Source organism: Giraffa tippelskirchi, chromosome 7 (assembly GCF_054371585.1).
Source record: "Giraffa tippelskirchi isolate mGirTip1 chromosome 7, T2T-mGirTip1v1.2.pri, whole genome shotgun sequence".
Taxonomy (NCBI): Eukaryota; Metazoa; Chordata; class Mammalia; order Artiodactyla; family Giraffidae; genus Giraffa; species Giraffa tippelskirchi.
The window spans coordinates 141,688,451-141,708,133 of NC_137281.1; the positions used below are offsets into that span (position 1 = coordinate 141,688,451).

Sequence of the window (19,683 nt, forward strand, 5' to 3'; positions counted from 1 at the left end):
TAAAGATACAAGACCTTGGAACAGAGGGTGATTACAGCCCTGCTTTTGTAAAATTTTCTGCCACGGGGGTGGAACTTTAGATGGTGGAAAGATGTGTGCATTTGAATGGTTCATGTCTTCCAACCTGCTGTTGAGGACAGGATCAGCTGGGGTTTATAAAGGTAAGATCTCTAGGAGTTAGTGAATTTAGGTGTTAGATGGTCCTCAGCAGTCCAAGGTGAAGGGAATTTTAGTTTCAGGAACAGAATAGGGAAATGTCCGCTTTCCTTGACATAAAAGCCACTCTGCACCGTTGCTCCAAAAGCGACCCTGGCCATACCTAGCATGTCTCAGCATGGCACCATGCAGGGGGCCTTTGAAGGTCAGCCATGGGCCTCACGTTCCATGTGACTGGGTACAAAACACTGCTGATGATGGCTTGTTTCCGTAGACAAAGACACCCACACGTCGCTCGGGGTCCCCACTCTGTCCATCGTGGCTTCCACTGCCAGCTCTGTGGCACTCATTCTCCTCCTCGTGGTGCTGTTTGTGCTGCTGCAGCCGAAGCTGAAGTCTTTCCATCACAGCCGGTGAGCCCAGTGGCGGTGGCAGCAGGTGTCAACTGTGGGGGGCTGGCCCTGGACTGGCAGAGGGTGCTGGTGGGCTTGCTGTCCTCTGTTGGTCCGTGCGTGCCCAGGGAAAGGGGAGGGCCTTGCGTGTGTTAAACTTCCAGGTGTACCAGGCAGTGTGCTTTTGCTTTTCATCCATCATCGTAATCCTCACAGGATGGTTGCAGATTAGGAAACTGAGGCTCAGAGAGGTGAAGTCAGAGAGGGTCATCCCTCTAGGTCAGGGCCCCCCCCCCCCACGCCTCTGGGCCACAGACTAGTAGCTTCTGTCAGGTCAGTGGCAACGTTAGATTAGAGATAAGGTGCACAGTAAAAGTAAGGCACTTGAATCTTCCCCAAACCACCCCCCGACACACCCCGTCAGTGGAAAATTAACTTCCACGACATCAGTTTCTGTTGCCAAAAAGGTTGGGTGCCACTGCTCTAGGTGACGACAGAGCTGAGATTTAAACTCCAGTCTGTCCCACTCCAGTGCCGTGTTATTTCTGCCACGTCAGTGGTTCCCACATGTGGTCCCGGCAGCATCAGCATCACCTGGGAACCTGTTAGGAATGCAGATTTCCAGGCCCCACCCAGACTGACAGAATGAGAGGCTCTGCCTTTCATCAGCACTCCAAGTGATTCTGAGGCAGGCTCATGTTTGCAAGCCGCTGCCCTGTCTCCCTGGGCCCACTCCTGGATGCATAGAGAGGCTCCGGTGGGGAACTAAAAGCAAGCGCCAGCACCTGGGCCCCCATCCCCAGATTTGTTTGGTTGGGGATGGGAGCCTGTGTATAAAAGTGATCCAGAAAAAAATTTTAAACTAAAATGATGTTGAAGAATTCATGCTTAGGCATTAAAGTTGCTAAAATAAAAGTCAAAGGAATGATTTTAATGTAAGTTGGGATAGTGGTTACTTTTGGTGGTGAGGTGATAGGAATGGTCTTGGGGTGCTAGGGCTTGGGTTCTGGCAGGGTTCTATTTCTTGACCCAGAAAGAGGTTATACACTAGCATTATTGTTGTTTAGTTGCTCAGTCATGACCGACTGTTTGAGACCCCATGGACTGTAGACCACCAGGCCCTTCTGTCTGTGGGATTTTCCAGGCAAGATTACTGGAGTGATTTACCATTTCCTTCTCCGGAGGATCTTCCTGACCTAGGAATCGAATCCGCTTCTCTGCATCTCCTGCACTGCAAGCAGATTCTTTATTGCTGAGCCACTAGGGAAGCCCATACACTAGCATTACCTTTGGAATAAATCAGCTATACATTTTTCTGTGTTTCTCTGACATTTGTGTTATAATCCACAGGTTTTTTAAGTTTAAAATTAAAAAAATAAAAGGCAACATAGTGACTTGAGTCAAAAGAACAGAATTCTTCCTTCAGTTTTTGAGTCTAGTGTCCCATTTCAAGATCACGGTGTTTCTTTTCCTTCTCCTCTTTTTAAAAGGCGCTTTATGGAGATGTAATTTGCTTCCCTGGTGGCTCAGCGGTGAAGAATCCGCCTGCCAATGCAGGAGACGCAGATTCAATCCCTGGGTTAAGATCATGGAGAAGGAAATGGCAACCCATTCCAGTGTTCTTGCCTGGGAAATCCCATGGACAGAGGAGACTGGTAGGCTACAATCCATGGGGTCGCAGAACGGTCGGGCATGACTTAGCAACTAAACAACAACGAATTTACATGCCATACAGTATGCCCGCTGGAAGTGTACAGGCAGGGGTATGTTCACAAGTATGTGCAGCCACCGTTCTCCCACTTTCCTGGCTTAGCTGTGCTGAGCCAGTGGCTATATTTCTGAGACTCGAGCTTCCTAGTTTTTACACAGGACCAGAGGGCCAAGTGGAGAAGGCAATGGCGCCCCACTCCAGTACTCTTGCCTGGAAAATCCCATGGACAGAGGAGCCTGGTAGGCTACAGTCCATGGGGTCGAGAAGAGTCAGACACGACTGAGCGACTTCACTTTCACTTTTCACTTTCATGCATTGGAGAAGGAAAGGGCAACCCACTCCAGTGTTCTTGCCTGGAGAATCCCAGGGACAGAGGAGCCTGTTGGGCTGCCGTCTATGGGGTCGCACAGAGTCGGACACGACTGACGCAGTACAGCAGCAGCAGCAGCAGAGGGCCAAGTGCCTGTGTACCCAGAAGTTAGTAACATAGTCTCTGGAAGCAGGTGGAATGGATGCACATCCTAGCTTCCTCCCTTACCAGCTGTGTGCCTGGGCAGATTACTTAACTCCTCGGCGCCTCATCCGCATTCTTGGTGAAGGACTCAGGTGAGGATGCAGTGGGATGAAGTGTATAAAGCCCTTAGTGCTGTACCTGGTACACAGTAAGCCCTCAGAAATGGTTGGTGTTGTTGTTATCGTGATACCTACCTGGGTGTGTATTCTGATTCTTCCTTCGTCCTTTCCTTCTCTGGATGCAGGCGTGACCATGGGGTGTCCGGGGACCAGGTCTCCATCATGGTGGACGGAGTCCAGGTTGCGCTCCCGTCATACGAGGAGGCTGTATACGGCAGTTCCGGTCACTGCGTGCCACCAGCGGACCCCAGAGTGCAGATTGTGCTGTCAGAAGGGTCTGGGCCCAGCGGGAGGAGCGGGCCGAGGGAGCCACACCTGCAGGACCAGGCGGCTTGTTCTTCTGCAGGCAGCGAGGAGGAGGCCCCGGGCCAGTCGGGACTGTGTGAAGCCTGGGGCTCTCGGGGCTCAGAGACTGTGATGGTGCACCAGGCAACCACCTCTTCCTGGGTGGCCGGCTCAGGGAACAGCCGGGTGGCACACAAAGAAGCCCCAGATTCAGAGAACAGTGACATACAAAGCCTCACGTCAGAGGACTACACGGATGGTAGGTGGTCTGTGCCGACCCTAAGTTATTACCTGGCCAGGGCCCTTGCTGGGAGTGAGGAAGGACTGTGAGCCTTTCTAATAATTGGTGTGCTTAGGGGCAAAGAAAGATAATACCTAGGGGATTATCTTACAAAATAGGATTTTACCCTAGGTGGGCCTTTGGGCTCTGTACTGGGAGACTTTTGCTATTGTCTGTGAATCTTAATAGATTTGGAGTCTCTGAAACTATTCGTGGCCTCAGGGAAATGCTAAATCAAAGGGTAGACAGCCAATTGGAGGTGGAAGTGGGGCCTGTCCTCTTGTTATAATTTTTATGTTCCTGAAAGGACAGGCATGACAAGGAGGTGTGGGGTCTTAGGAAAACTGGAGCCTGTCTCTCTCCCAGAGCATTCAGCTGCTTCATTTTAAATAGGAGTATGTCAGCTCCTGTGCTGTTTGGTTTTCTTGCACTACCTCAGTCAGACCTCACGGTGATCCTGAGAAGTAGGTATTTTTACCAACCCCATTTTACAGATAGGGAAGCTGAGGCTCCAAGAGGGTAAGTCATTTGCCCATTGGTAAATGGCTGAGTTGGGAGTTGAAGCCAGATGGATCTGCTCCCAAGCCTGTATCATAATCCATGGTGCCATGCTGCCTCCCAGGTAACTCCGGGGCCTGTGTGGTAAAGCCGTCAGAGGATGAAATTGCTGCCTTCTGACACCTCTGCCTTTACTGAAGCCTGGAGCGTCAAACACTGGGATTGACTCTTGTCACTTTAAAAACCATCTTTACATGAAATCCCACTGTGGTTCAGGATGCAGAATAAACCTAGATGTTTCCCTTTAGAAAGTCAGGACTTCCATGCTTACCAATCCCCTACCTCCCCACCCCTCTGCCAAAAGTGCTTTAGAGCCCTCTGCTTCCTGGGAGTCCTGGGCACAGTTAGTGTCTAAGGTTTAGAATATCTGAAAGCCAAGAAGTTGGAAATTTTTAAGTGCAGATCAGGTTTAGGGGTTCCTGAGTATTAGCAGTATGCCTCCTATATTCTTGGTGGGATGTAGAGCTAGGAAGGGGCCATTAAATACTTGGGCCAGATTTAAAGTTGGAAGCCAGTGACCCCTGAGGCAGCTGTACATGCTGTGTGTCTGCATGTATCGACATAGACCTCAGCCCTTGTACTTGCTAAGGAGCCACGGGGTGCCAGCTCTTCTCCCTTCTCCTCCTTGTCCCCTGGCTTTGTTCCACGTGTTGAACAAGCATTATTCAGACAGAGCCCATCTTGTACCTGGTGCTGGATTAGGTTTCAGGTGCGATGGAAAGAACCACCATGCTCTCTGCATGCATGGACTCAGTCAGTTGGGAAGATGGAGCACATACCTAAGAAAAAATGGTAGGGTCCATGTCAAAACATTGTTCGGTTGCTGTCGTGTCCGACTCTTTGCCACCCCATGGACTACAGCACGGCAGGGTCCTCTGTCTTCCATATCTCCCAGAGTTTGCTCAAATTCATGTCAGTTGAATAGGTATGTCAGAATGAGGGGTGTGCAAAACAAGACACATAGGTTATTATTGAGTTGGTTGCAGGCTGAGCCTGAGTTATCCGGGGCAGACAGTCCTGAAAGAAACCAGGCCCTTCGGGTATCAGTCTAACCTAGGTGATGTGTGAGATGACTTGAGACCCAGAGAAGGGGAGTGATTTACTCAGAATCACACAGCTGGAGGATGGCTTTAAGAAGGAGGTGAGACTTACCAGGGCTCAATAGCCTCACAGGATGAGAATAAGGGTAGAAAGAGAAGCAACTAAACCAGCAGCATCAAAGCAGAGAAGAGGGTGCAGGGTGGCAGGACCAGAAAGGGCTTGAATACTCGACTGACTATTCAGATTTTGTCACACAGACAGATGGAGAGATGAGCAAGGAAGGCCCAGAGAAGGGGTGAGGGGTTTAGATTACCTAGAAGTGTGTGAGGGGGTCCCCGCAGCGGGGTCAGCTGTGCTGCCGTCACCCACACAGGGTAACCACTGTGCTTTCCGTCTTCCTCCGCCCGCAGATATCCCACTGTTGAAAGAAGCATGAGGGCTGCCACGGGCTTCTCTCCTCTCTGCCCTTCCTCCTCTCCCTGTGGGTTTGAGCACCATGTCCTCCAGCCGCCCTGCCCGGAGACCCAAGCTGCCCACCTGTGTGTCTGTGTATCTTCACACCTCTGAGGGCCCGCAGGCCCACTTCGCTGGAAACTCCAGGAAGAGTCTCACCATCTGCCTGCTGGACGGCTGGAGGAGCTGGCTCCCTGCCCGGCCCAGCCTTCCCATCTGTGTCGGGGACATTATCTGAACGTGCTGGGTTGAACCCTTCCCTCCCCTGAGCCCTCCGGGTCCCCTCCAGCCAGCTCTTGGGTGGCAGCCCCGCCAGCTCATGTGGGCCCGAGTGCGCCATGGTTACTTGTGCCTTCCTCCCACCCCGTCCGGTTTCCCTGTCACGCAGGCTAGTTGCTGTCCTACAAGCCTTCGTGCCTGCACTGCTGCGGGGGACCAGACCTGGGTCTGGCCCATTTGCTTTGGAGGCTGGCACCACTGCCCTTAGCAGGAGCAGATCCAAAAGTGGCTTCAACTGGAGCCAGAGTGTGGGGCCCTGGGCCTGCCATTGGCTGACAGCAGCGGCGCGTTGTCTCGCCTGAGGACGGAGACTGTGAAAAGTCACCCCGCAGCCACCCTAGCGCCCAGCTGTCTAGCTCAGAGGTGGCGGCTCCTGGCCCTGGTGAGTTTCTGAGAAGCGTCCAGAAGATCCCAGGGGAGGGGAGGATGGTGGCTGTTAATGATTTGTCTTCCTAATATGCAAGTCCTCACTGCCTACTTCCAGCATCTGACCTTCCTGGCCTCAGTTTTTTTTCTCTTTCCCTGGAGCCTAAGGGGAAGGTGCCTGCTGCCTCCTGGGTGTGACGCCACGCGGCCCTGGCTTCCTTGCCGGCCAAGGCCGGCGGCGTCACCCGTGGGACGTGAGAGTTCTGAGATGCCACGGGATGCCCCACTGGTCACTGGCAGTCGGGGGCCAGTGGCCTTGCCCTGGGTTCGTGGTGATGGAAGGGGGCCTGAGGGGCACCGACCGAGCCCCTAGACGGCTGCAGGCAGCTTCAGCCCGGTCCTGAGGGTCCTCGTCACCGCAGTCACGTGCCTTAGTAACTGTGCCCGGGAGGCATGCTGCTGCTTGCTAGCTGCTGCTTCTCCTCCTCATCCCGCCCTCCCCTGCCACCTTCCACTCGTCACAGCTGACAGACGACCCCCGGACCTCCCCGGCTCCAGGGGAGGGCCCCAGAGACATCAGCACACACCCCCACCCAGCTGCACACGCTTGCTGGTGGGGACGGTTTAGGAGCAACCTGGCTCCAGGGCCCTGGTGTTGAAGGAGTGGCTCGGGGCCCTTGCTGGGGCCACTCCCTCTGGCCCGGGTGGCAGGGCCCAGCAGGGCTGCTACCTCTTCACAAGATGGGGCATTAAGGAGTGCTTGTTATCATTTTTGTTCCTGAAGCACTGTCCCTCTGCGCCTCCCCCGAGCCTGAAAATACTAGAGCCCAGTGTGTTTTCAGTTCCTGACCTAACAAGGTAGCTCCGGTGGCCTTGGAGAGGAGGGGCACGAAGGGCCTTCTCTCAGCCTCCCGCCTCCTCGCTCACACTCGCACTTTATTCCCGCTCATCCCAGCCTCTCGCACCCCTGTAGTCTTTCTTCCTCTCAGGTAAGGGCAGTGCCTGCCAAGCGTCTCTCCCTCTCTCCTCCCCACCCGGCGCCCACAGCCCTGGCCCTCGAGGAGGAGGTGTCCGAGGGAAAGTGCAGAACAGAGTAGGCCTGCCCTTGGCCTCCAAAGAGGCCGTGTCCAGAGATGCGCCTGCCAGCTGTGGCTGGCCCGGGGCCCATCTGGAGGGCAGGGGTCCCCACGACCCCGGTCACTTCAGCCTGCACAGGTTCTGCCCCACCCGCGGTGCCCTTGTCTTCCTCCAGAAGGGGGCAAGGCCCAGTGGGCAGCTGGAGGGCCCTCCAGAGTCTCACTGCTGAGCCCGCAGCTTTCGTCTCCCCATCTGCCAGCACCTGAACTCGAGTCTAGAATATTTTTTTAAACAGAGCTCTTACCCTTTTTTATATAAGTACTCTGGGGGTTTTCCCCATGAAATTGCACTTTTTGTTTGCGGTTTATCCAGCCACAGAGATGATCCGCCTGGCGCTTGATAAAAATGAAAAAGCCTGCCTTCTGAACCCTTCTTCACCTTGCCCGCCCACCCCGGGGGATCACAAGCCCAGACTTGCCACCTGGGAGGGAAGAGAGAAAAGTTGGGAGGCTCCGCTCCCCTGCTCCCCTGTCCCTGGCTTGGATGAGGCCTGCCTCCTGGCGGCCCCTGGCTTGTGGGTGCCGGGCCAGCCTCACCTCCCTGCTAATCACCCCCGTGATGGCTTCCCGCAGTTAGTTCTCATCTCCCACATCAGCCACGAACTGCTGTTTCTAGAGCTTCTGGCCCTTGTTTCTTGTGAAGGATCAGGGCCTCCACGGCAGGCTTGGGGTGGGGCCTGGCTGAGAGACAGGATGGTGTTGGGGGCCACCAGAGGCGCCTGGAGCAGTGGGGAAAGCTGCCCTGGTCTGGCTTCCCTTGGCTCACCTCTAGGGGAACCCAGCAGAGGACTTGTACAGGAGGAACGGTCGACACCAAAGGACTTTTAAGAAGCGGTTTTTTCTTTTTATTTGCGTACACGGGCTGACTCACTGCAGGTTTTATATCTTGGCAACTTGCAGTCACATTCCAGTGACTTTCAAAGGGCAGTATCTGGTGAAAAATCACTTAAGATTTGTAACATTTTCAATGCCTTAGTTCAGCAGGTAGGCTCTATCTTTTGCCATTTTTGAGTTTTGTGTGCTGTGTTCCCATTTCACTGGGTGTGAACTGTGAAGTGGGCCAAGTCCTGGCCACTTTGTGAGTTCTTTTGGTTTTATAAGGCATTTCAATGTACATCCTCCTAACACTCCATTTGCAAACAGAGCTTAACTCTTGTCTCATCCTCATTCTTCCTGCCCACCGCCTCCTCGCCTCCCCCAGCCGTGAAGCTTCGTGGAGAAGCTGATGGCCAGACAAAGGTATACTTTTCCTGCTAAATCAGTGGTGGCACAGGAACCCTAGCACTCGACCTTTCCCCTCCCCACCCCCATGGAGCTCAAACCATCCACTTCCCACATAACAATGTCACTTCCATTCCCAGGGAGCGTCCCTACATAGAGAATGGAAAATGCTGCAGACATTTCTAGATCCTTGCCTGTTTGTTTGGTTTTTTCCCCCCTCCTTGAAAATATAGGGCCCAGGAGGGAAGGACACAGGCTTTGACAGCTTCATTCCAGATGTGCTTGCTGAGGACAGAGTCCAGGAGCTTCCCTGAAGCCTGCCGGGGCTCCTGGCCTTCAGCACAGGGCCTGTTGTTACTGGAGTCCAGTGAGGGGCTCGGAGAGGATTTCGTGTGGCAGAGTGGTAGAGTAGCTGGTTCCCCAGAGAGGGAAAGGCAGGCTCAGCTTTCCTGGGAAGCAACTCCTGTTAACTGCCAGTTGAAAATCTAGTAGAATTTTGAACGAGAATCCCAAGGTTGAGCCCTGGGCTAGGAGCTGGGGGGATGCGCCTGGGCAAAGCACTTGGCTCACCAGGCAGGAAGAGGAGAGGGTTGAGGGTGGCCTGGCGGCTCGTCACACCACTATGGGATCTCAGCAATGGTTTCACATGACACACGCATCATTGACTGTGCAGGATGTCACTCAGTCAGTTTGGGTTTGCTTTATTTTATTTTATATATATATTTTTTGGTATCCTGTACATTGCAGTGGGTGTGAAGATAGTATTTTAATATTTGTACAAAGTTTAATTTAATTTTAATTTTTCTCTGTATATAACTGCATTTCTAAATAATAATAATAATAAAAAAAAAAGTTCTTATGAAGGCAGTTGTGAGAGACGTGATCCTTCAAGAAAGTTTTTGCAGAAACCCTCCCGGGGCAGGAGCTCATGAAGGGGATGAAAACACCAGCTCTGATGGGGGGAGAAGTACCTGATAAGAGGAGATGGGACAGGGAGGTGGTCTATGGAACAAGGAGGAGAGAAAACAAACACAAGGGAAAACATGTCAGTCCTCTTTTTAGAGTTCTCAGCGTGCCAACCACTGTGCTCAGGCCGGGATTCAGCAGTGAGCAAGACGGTGAGTTGGGGGCCTGCATGGAATTCCTAACATGTCAGGAAGGAAGACAGAGCGGCGTCCAGTGATGGCTGTGGTGACTAAGTTACGTTGAGGGGACAGTCAGAAATACCTTGTGGATGAAATGCCATGTAACTGAGAAGAGAGAGGCCAGAACAGTGAGACTGAGGGGCAGGACCCAGCGTCTACGTGGGCAACAGAAAAGCACTTGTAGTTTGAGAAACCAAAAGGAATCTAGGGTCACTGCAGGGGGCTGAGGGCAGAGGGCTCAGGGGACCCTGAGGGAGGCAGACAGAGGCTAACGGTAGGAAACCCTCACCAGCCATGCTGGGACGTTTCACTTCTTCCTAAGGGCAACAGGAAGTGCCTTCACGGTTTTAATTAATAGAATGACTTAGCTCCACTTTTTTGTTTGTTTTTGGAAGCTCTCTCTGTCTCTTAAGAAGACTGAATTTATGGGGATAAAAACATACATAAGAGAGAGATCATGTAAGAAGTTGTTGGCCCTGTGGGTAATAAGGTAGTTTGAGTAGCTAGGTGAACAGCAACACCGTTCTCAGGGGGAGAGGAAGTGCTGGAGACCTAGAGCTGAAAGAGCAGAGGTTGTAGAGGTGAAGAGAGGTCATTGCCAGATAGGAGAGGCCAACAGTACTCAACAGGTAGTAAGGGTATGAGTAGAAAGATGTACCGGGTACTTTGGGATAAAAGTTCAGCCCACCCTTAGGTTTGTCCCCCTGGGAAATGGTCAGGATGTGTTTACACACAGTGTCATGTGGAAAAACGTTCTAGGGGTATCTGTGCCTAACACCCAGTCTCAGGCTCAGAACACCCGTCTTCAGTAGGGTCTGCCCAAGCAACACTGTCATAACTGCAAAGGGGTGGAGAGAAGAGTGTTGTTCCAGCTTTGAAGAGTGATGGTGATAGTGGAAGTGAAGTGAAAGGCACTCAGTTGTGACCAACTTTTTGCGACCCCATGGACTGTACCCTGCTAGACTCCTCTGTCCATGGAATTCTCCAGGCAAGAAGACTGGAGTGGGTTGCCATTCCCTTTTCCAGGGGACCTTCCCAACCCAGAGATGGAACTCGGGTCTCCGGCATTGCAGGAAGATTCTTTACCATCTGAGCCACCAGGGAAGCCTGATGGTGGTAATGCTGCTGCTGCTGCTGCTGCTAAGTCGCTTCAGTTGTGTCCGACTCTATGCGAGCCCATAGACAGCAGCCCACCAGGCTCCCCCGTCCTTGGGATTCTCCAGGCAAGAGTACTAGAGTGGGGTGCCATTGCCTTCTCCGGATGGTGGTAATGACTGGTCCTTAAAAAGCACTTACTCTGCACCAGGCTGGGTTCTAAGTGTACCATGTGTATCAACTCATGGAACCCACGCAGCAGCTCTACATAGCAGGTATTAATAGCTTCCCTGCCCAGAGCCCTGAATCACATTGAATGGAAGTGAGGCCTAAAGAGGTGAACTGACTTGCCCAAGGTGGAGCCAGAATCGAATTCGAACCCAGATAGCCCTGAAGGAGTGATCGCCTCCCCAGCCCATTTCCCACCCCACCAGATTCTGCCTGCCTCTCAAGGCCCTCATCCCCTTCCTACTGCCTTTCAGAGTCTCTGTTCTCAGCAGTGAGCTTCAGATAGAGGAGGAACTCTTTAATTTCAGAGCAGGGAAATCGCATAGTGTTCATGAGGATAATACAGTACCCTCCTCTCAGAGGACTGGGATGTGCCCTTCATGGTGTCAACAGAGGAGGCATTTAAGCTATGCAGAATGTGATGAGAAATAAATGCACCAAGCAGCAAGAGTTGTTTCTCCACAAGAAAAAAACCCAGAAAGACAAGGCCGCTTGTTTCAATGAGAGGTAAGACGTCTCTCTCCTTGGATATAGGGGAGAAGCATATCCCATCAGGTAAGGAGTGCTGGGGAAGGGAGTTTTGTCAAAACGGGGTCAGCCACAGGTTGGCTGCCTTTCTCTTGACGATAGATGAGGGGAGCAAAAGAAACAGCCCACAAAACCTGCAGAACTGCTGGGGGAAGGGCTGTCTTTGAAGTGGTTGGCCCAGATTGGAAAGCGGATGGAAGGGGAGAAAAGAAATTTTCTACCCTGCTACTGAACCCCTATCTCCCAATATGGAAAGCTGAGACTCCTAGACAAGGACAAAAGTAACAATCTCCAGGGCAGGGCTTTCTCAGACTACTTAAAATATCTTTAAATATGCCAAAGTAACACATAATCACTTCAGAAAATTTAGAAAGAAAATTAAAATCACCCATAATTCCACCTACTGACAATGTTCTAATCATAAAGTTACATTGACACCATTTTTAACAGTTGCATAGACTATCATATTAGGTAATCTGGACTTTTAGGTTGTCAAAATTTTTTTTTAATTCTTATAACCAATGGTTTGATAGTATTTTAAATTATTTCTCTGGGATAAATTACTGGAAGTGGAATTGCAAGATCAGAAGCAGCACATTTTAGAGGCTTTTGATACATCTCAAATTGCCCACCAAGAAAGTTACTCCAAATTACAATCTCAGTGTTCATTTTCCCCACAACCTCGCCAGCCAGCATGGGTTATTTTGTTTTTGTTTTTTAATTTATTGGCTGCACTGGATCTTCATTGCTGCACGGGGACTTTCTCTAGTTGCCACTAGCAGGGGCTACTCTCTAGTTGCGGGGTGCAGGCTTCTCACTGCAGTGGCTTCTCTTGTTTCTGTTGTGGAGCATGGGCCCTAGGGCTCGTGGGCTCAGTAGTTGCGGCATAGGGGTTTAGTTGCCCCTGGGCATGTTGGATCTTCCCAGACGAGGGATCAAACTCACGTCCCTTGTATTGACAGGTGGATTCTTAACCACTGGACCACCAGGAAGTCCAGCATGAAGTATTATCTTTTTTTAAAAAAAATAAGCCAGTTGAAAGGAAATGACATTTTGATCCACAGTTGTTTCATTATTCCTGAGGTTGAATTTTAAAATAAATTGGAAACTGTCCGAGTTTGACGTCCAAGACATCCAGGTTTGGGAGAGAGAGAAATTCCTAAGGCAAGAAATTCATCTATACCTGGGTAGACATGACACATTCCCACCATGACAGGCCTGGGTTGTTGCTCTAAGCTCTGTGGAGGTAGGGGAGCATCACAGGGGTTGGGGACTGTCCCATCCCACACCCAGAGGTGAATAGCTGTTTGGCATTTCAGATTTCCCATGATGCCCCAGGGCCACCAGAAAAGGAAATTTCATAACATAGGAATGTCCTGAGCAGCCCATCTGGGGCGACTTGAACTGCTCCCGAGCCTGGGGTGGCTGACGATTCTCAACTTGGCAGAAAACTGCAGAGGCTTTGCAAGTGCGGACTTCCCCACAGTGGAACTTCCTGGGGAAGCAGGTTGTCCAGCCTCCAGCAAAAGGCAGCATGCTTGCGGGTTCAGCCTGCTGACCTGGGCTGAGCATCTGAGGTGATCTCAGGTATGTGAAGGAAGGACTTCAGCTCCACACAAACACACCAAGGATGGGGCTGCTGCCGTGACTTCTGGGATGGTCCCAAAGCCCTTGAACATCGAGCTCCGAAGACTTACGGAATTTGGTGCTGTAGCCTTTTTATGGGATAGCCATTCACACTCCTGTTCTAGTCATTCATTCATTTGCCAACTTACTCAACAGTTTTTTCTGGGTTTTTTGTTTTTAAGCTTCTCTGGTGGTTCAGATGGTAAAGCATTTGCCTGCAATGTGGAAGACCCAGGTTCGATCCCTGGGAAGATTCGCTGTAGAAGGAAATGGCAACTCACTCCAATATTCTTGCCTGGAAAATCCCATGGACAGAGGAGCCTGGTAGGCTACAGTCCACGGGGTCACAAAGAGTCAGACAAGACTGAGCGACTTCACTTTCACTTTCTTTCTTTCTTTTTTTTTTTAGGGTTAGCCTTACACAAAATCTGGTACTAGGTCCCAGGTGTACAGCAGTGAGTAAGAGTCAGTCTTTGTCCTCGAGAAGTTTGCAGACTAATAGGGGATAAAGAGATTATACAGCTGCCTAAAATTTAAGATAGAACTTAAAGGAAGCTATTGGCGCACCAGCAAAGTGCCTGGGGAGTGAAGAGTGAGGAGTTCATTTCTTGGGGTATGAGCAAAGATTTCCAGGGAAGGTACCATTTGCTTTACATCATAAAGGATGAATTTTATTTTAATACTCTAGGTAGAGGAGTAAGTCAACAAGGAGATACAGGGTAGGAAGTGTGAAGAAGTGGTTCCTTCAGGCTATGTGTATGTGAGTGTGTATGCTCAGCCATTCAGTCGTGTCCTACTCTTTGCGACCCTATGGACTGCATCCCACCAGGCTCCTCTGTCCATGGAATTTTCCAGTCAAGAATACTGGGATGAATTGCCATTTCCTACTCCAGGGATCAAATCCGAGTTTCTTGTATCTCCTGCATTGGCAAGCAGGCTACAGAGACCTATAGGAGCAAAGCACCAGCACATAAGATGAGGAATCATCTGAAATTGCCACTTTTGCAGGTTAATTAAAAAAGAAGGTCCGTATGAGCAGTTTCAACCTAAGACTTAAGATCTGCCCAAATTGGAAATGCCTTTCTTCTCTGGGTTGATTAAACTTTAATTCTTTTAATCACAAGAAAGAAATCCAGGATACCCATAGACAAGTGTCTGAGACTTCCTGTCCTGGAGTCTGTTCCCTACAAAAATAGAGCACTGAGCATGGCCTACTTGGTCCCAACCTGCCAGCTCCTGCTCCTGCCTGCAGGGGGTGTCTTCAGAGATGGTGCGAATGGGTCAAGTCTCCAGTACAGGGCCAGTTCACTTGCTCTTTGGGGGCAGAAGGGACACCCAGAGCTTGCACCCAGGTTTTTGCCAGCAGCAGCCAGGCAGCCATTTCAATGTTAAGAGGTGTTTTTGCCCTTTCTGTCGTTTGCCTAAAGCGGAATTACGAGACAGTGGTTACATCCAACTACCATACTCTTTCCTTGTCACATTTCTCTATTTTTCATTAGAAACATTGAAAAATAAGCTGTCTTACAATGAGTGATACATGTTAAAACATCAGAAGTAATATTTTTTTACCTATCAGTTTGGCAAAAGGAAAAGCTTAAAAATATCTAGTGGGAGTGCAAATTGGTACATTCTCTATGGAGAGTAATTTGGTGACAACCATCAAATTACAATGCAGTTCCTCATCCCTTCTTTTACTGAACAATTCAATTCTAATGCCATTAAGTGAGGGCAGAATTACACAATCAGAAAAGGAAACAGAACGAACACAATGAACCCTGCAATGTCAGATTGGAATGGTAAAACTAGATGAACTTGCAATATTTTGTTGTACCGGAAAGTAAAGAAAAAGTGCTAAAAGAATGATGGGTACATGTCCGAAGTACTCCCACTTGCAGGGGCATCTACTGACCAAATCAGGAACGATATGAGCATCAAAATAATGATAAAAGATTATAATCCATTGCATAAAATAGGAGGCCACAAATCCATATAGGTAAACTGAAATCCATATAGGTAAACCTGGTAGATAATTACTTCATTCAGGGGGACAAATCAAAAGTCATGTACCACCTGACAGAAGGCATCATAATACGTCCATAATACGTCCACCAAAACTCAACCTGTATCTAATCATGAAAAAATGATACAAACCCAGACTGAGTGATTTTTTTACAAAAACTGGCCTGTAGTCCTCAAAATGCCAGGTTCACATAGAACAAAAAACACTGAGGAATTTTTCCAGAGAAATGCAAGGTGTGATTCTGAATTGAATCCTTTGGCATAAAAGATGTTATTGGGACAACTGGTGAAACTTGAGTCCAGTGTGAGGATTAGATGGTAGTAATGTATCTGTGTTAATTTATTGTTCTGTTGGTTATATTGCGGTTATTCAGGGCCATGTGCTTGTTGGTAGGAAATACATGTTAAAGGGGATCCAACAACATACTCCCCCAAATGGTTCAGGAAACTTTCTGTAAATTTGTTTCTAAATAAAATTATTTACTTAAAAACTATTACAATGTACTCTTTGACCAAGAAATTCTCCTTTCAGGAATTTTTTCTGAAAGATATTCTTGCATAAAAATATCAAATGTATACAAGCTGTTCATTGCAGTTGTCTATCTTGATGAAAGTGAAAGAGGAGAATGAAAAAGTTGGCTTAAATCTCAACATTCAGAAAACTAAGATCACAGCATCTGGTCCCATCACTTCATGGGAAATAGATGGGGAAACAGTGGAAACAGTATCAGACTTTATTTTTGGGGGCTCCAAAATCACTGCAGATGGTGATTGCAGCCATGAAATTAAAAGATGCTTACTCCTTGGAAGGAAAGTTATGACCAACCTAGATAGCATATTAAAAAGCATACACATTACTTTATCAACAAATGTCCATCTAGTCAAGGCTATGGTTTTTCCAGTAGTCATGTATGGATGTGAGAGTTGGACTATAAAGAAAGCTGAGCACCGAAGAATTGATGCTTTTGAACTGTGGTGTTGGAGAAGACTCTTGGCGAGTCCCTTGGACAGCAAGGAGATCCAACCAGTCCATCCTAAAGGAGATCAGTCCTGGGTGTTCATTGGAAGGACTGATGTTGAAGCTGAAAGTCCAATACTTTGGCCACCTCATGCGAAGAGTTGCCTCATTGGAAAAGACCCTAATTCTGGGATGGATTGGGGGCAGGAGGAGAAGGGGATGACAGAGGATGAGATGGCTGGATGGCACCACTGACTCGATAGACACGAGTTTGGGTAAACTCTGGGAGTTGGTGATGGACAGGGAGGCCTAGCGTGCTGCGGTTCATGGGGTTGCAAAGAATCGGACACAACTGAGTGACTGAACTGAACTGAATAAAGCCAAAACTTCAAAATAACCTAAATGATCATCAACACAGGCTAAATACATATAATACATCAAACATTAAATGAATATGGTAGAGGAGGCAGGGGAAGAAAAAAAACAGCTCTGGACTATTCTGCAGGATACATTGTTGTAAAAAAAAAAAAAAACAGGCACGGAAGAGGGTGCTGGAACACTATCAGTTGTATACAAAAAAAAGATCTTATAAATGTGTCAATGTGCAGCCTTTTCTTTGCACAGAGATTCACTCCAGATATGAGCAACATTGGGTGCCTCTTGAGGAGAGAGAGTGACTTGGGAGGAAGGGTCACTTTCTATACATCTTGCACTTCTCAATTTTGTAGCAAGTGAATATATTACCTTGTCAATAAATTATTCCTTAAAAAAGCAAAATGCCTGATACCTAGGTACACAGAAAATATTCTCAAAGAATGTTGAAAATGTATCTGATCTTTTCATTTGTTACAAATTAGTAATCTGCAAGAAGGGACACACAGCTCCCCAAAGAGCTTTGCTTAAGAACTAATAAACAGTATTCATTGCCTGTTATTTCCATCTGCCTTTCTGGAGAAAATAAAACTATTTACTAGCATCTTTAGTGTTATGAACTGAATTGTGTCCACACCCCCCTGACCAAATGCATATGTTGAAGTCTTAATTCCCAGTATCTTAGAATGTTACTGAAATTGGAGATAGCATCTTTAAAGGCGTAATTAAGTTAAAATGAGGTCATTAGCTGCTGCTGCTGCTAAGTCGCTTCAGTCGTGTCCGACTCTGTGCGACCCCATAGACAGCAGCCCATCAGGCTCCGCCGTCCCTGGGATTCTCCAGGCAAGAATACTGGAGTGGGTTGCCATTGCCTTCTCCTGAGGTCATTAGAGTGGGCTGTAATCCAACATGACTGGTGTCCTCATAAGAAGAGGGAATTTGAATACATATATACACGAGGAAGAGGGCTTCCCTGATGGCTCAGTGGTAAAGAATCTGCCTGCCAATGCAGGAGACATGAGATGCGAGTTCGATCCCACTCCAGTGTTCTTGCCTGGAGAATCCCATGGACAGAGGAGCCTGGTGGGCTGCAGTCCATGGGGTTGCAAAGAGTCGGACACGACTGAGCGACTAACACTTTCACTTTCCCTTAGGCAAGTGGGAGCTACCAAAGGATTCTGGAGAGCAGGAGAGGCTCTGAGTATATTAGAAAAGAACTTGGAGAACAATGAATCAGAATCGAAACCCACCCAGGAGACCACTGCAAGCGCCCTGGTGAGGGAAGGAAAAATCAGCCGTCAGATGATTAGAATAGAAGGTGTGGAAGAAATGAGATCACTACCCAAGATCATTCAGGTTAAGAGATCTGAGGTTTGTGTGGCTGACTGTACTGTATGGACAGGAATGAGACGGAAAGGTCAAAATGACAGTACAGGTGACCCTGGAATAACATGGCTTTGAACCGCACTGGTCCACTTATACATGGATATTATTCAGTTGTAAATACTACGAGCAGACTCATTGGAAAAGACCCTGATGCTGGGAAAGAGTGAGGGCAGGAGGAGAAGGGAACGATAGAGGATAAGATAATTGGATGGCATCATCGATTCAATGGACATGAGTTTGAACAAGCTCTGGGAGACGGGAAAGGACAGGGAAGCCTGGCGTGCTGCAGTCCATGGGGTCGCAAAGAGTCGAACACAAATGAGCGACTGAACAACAGCAAATGGAACAGGATCTGAGGCTGGTTGAATCCACAGATGGAGAACCTTGGATATGGAGGGCAGACTGTAAAATTATACTCAGATTTTCCACTTCTGAGCAGGGGCACCCCTAACCCCCATGTTGTTGAAGAGTCAACTGCATATCTCTATGGTAAGGAGGAGAAAAGGAGGAAGGACAGAGAAATACACAAAGGGCTTTGATTGGAAAGACAATGTGTAGGGAGTTTGCAGAGGGTCCAGGAGTCAGAGGCTGAGGGTGCTGGACTCAGGGAAGGGTTATCACACTTGTTCAGGGAAAGAACTAAAGCCTGTCTTAGGGAATTGCTTCTGGGGTGAAAAAAGAACTGGATGGCTTCCCACAGGAAGATGTAGGGGAACTCCAAAGGATCAGAGCACACCCAACCTGGGAGGGCAGAATCTGGAGGGTAGGGTGGGGGGTAGAAGGGGCATGGGGGCAGTAATCTGTTTCTTCTTATTTCTCCTCCCAGCAACTCAAACTGAGGCTGGGAAGGATAATTTGCAGGCAGAAGGATCTGATTTCCTCTCTCTGATAGAACAAAAGCCAATTCTTGGGGAAGAACTTGAAGTAGTTGATGCCTGGGCCTTGTCTTGGCCTCAAGAGATCAGCCCACAGTTGCGGGGAGCTGGGATGGCTCAGCCTGCTGGCGCCATCTAGTGTCCGACTGGTGAGAGTTGGACAACAAAGAAAGCGGAGGGCGGAAGAATTTGTGCTTTTGAATTGTGGTGTTGGAGAAGACTCTTGAGAGTCCCTTGGACTGCAAGGAGGTCCAACCAGTCCATCCTAAAGGAAATCAGTCCTGAATATTCATTGGAAGGACTGATGTTGAAGCTGAAACTCCAATACTTTGGCCACCTGATGTGAAGAACTGACTGATTGGAAAAGACTCGGATGCTGGGAAAGAGGAGAAGGGGACGACAGAGGAAGAGATGGTTGGATGTCATCACCAACTCGATGGACATGAATTTGAGTAAGCTCCTGGAGTTGGTGATGGACAGGGAAGGCTGGTGTGCTGCAGTCCATGGGGTCGCAAAGAGTCGGACACGACTAAGCGACTGAACTGAACTGAACTGAAACACTAGTCCTCCGCCTGTCAGAGGGGAGGCTGAGGCTAGGCCAATGGGATAAACTGGAAAGTTGGGGTCCAGCTTGCAGCAGAGTTTTGGGCAGTTTTGGCTTCCGGGGGTGATGGAGAGGAAATGTGCCAAGAGTTCACCGGCAATGAGCCTGGGAGTCTGTATTAGTTTCCTGTACTGCCTGCACTCCCTCCATCTCCATCAGTCATCAGATTCAGATCCGCCTGACCCAGTATGACCTCATCTAAACAGGAGGCCATCTGCGAATCCCTGTTTCCAAGTAAGGTCACAGTCACAGTTCCTGGGGGTTAGGACTTGAACCTACCATAGTGGAAAATGCAATTCAACCTACAACGAGACTCCTTTCATTCAACAGTGTGTC

General features: G+C 49.1%; 1 protein-coding gene across 4 annotated transcripts in view; it reads left to right on the top strand.

Annotated features, from left to right (window-relative positions):
• The window catches only part of SUSD6 (sushi domain containing 6), a 50,492-nt gene extending 41,118 nt beyond the window's left edge, over positions 1-9,374 (top strand). For all 4 annotated transcript variants that reach the window (XM_081508822.1, XM_081508819.1, XM_081508820.1 and 1 more), the window contains 3 exons: positions 431-569; positions 3,018-3,436; positions 5,467-9,374. In XM_081508822.1, coding sequence (XP_081364948.1) covers positions 431-569; positions 3,018-3,436; positions 5,467-5,492 — 584 coding nt within the window. In that variant the 3' untranslated portion in view covers positions 5,493-9,374. The remainder of the gene's footprint in view (positions 1-430; positions 570-3,017; positions 3,437-5,466) is intronic.
• The last annotated feature ends 10,309 nt before the right edge of the window (positions 9,375-19,683 follow it).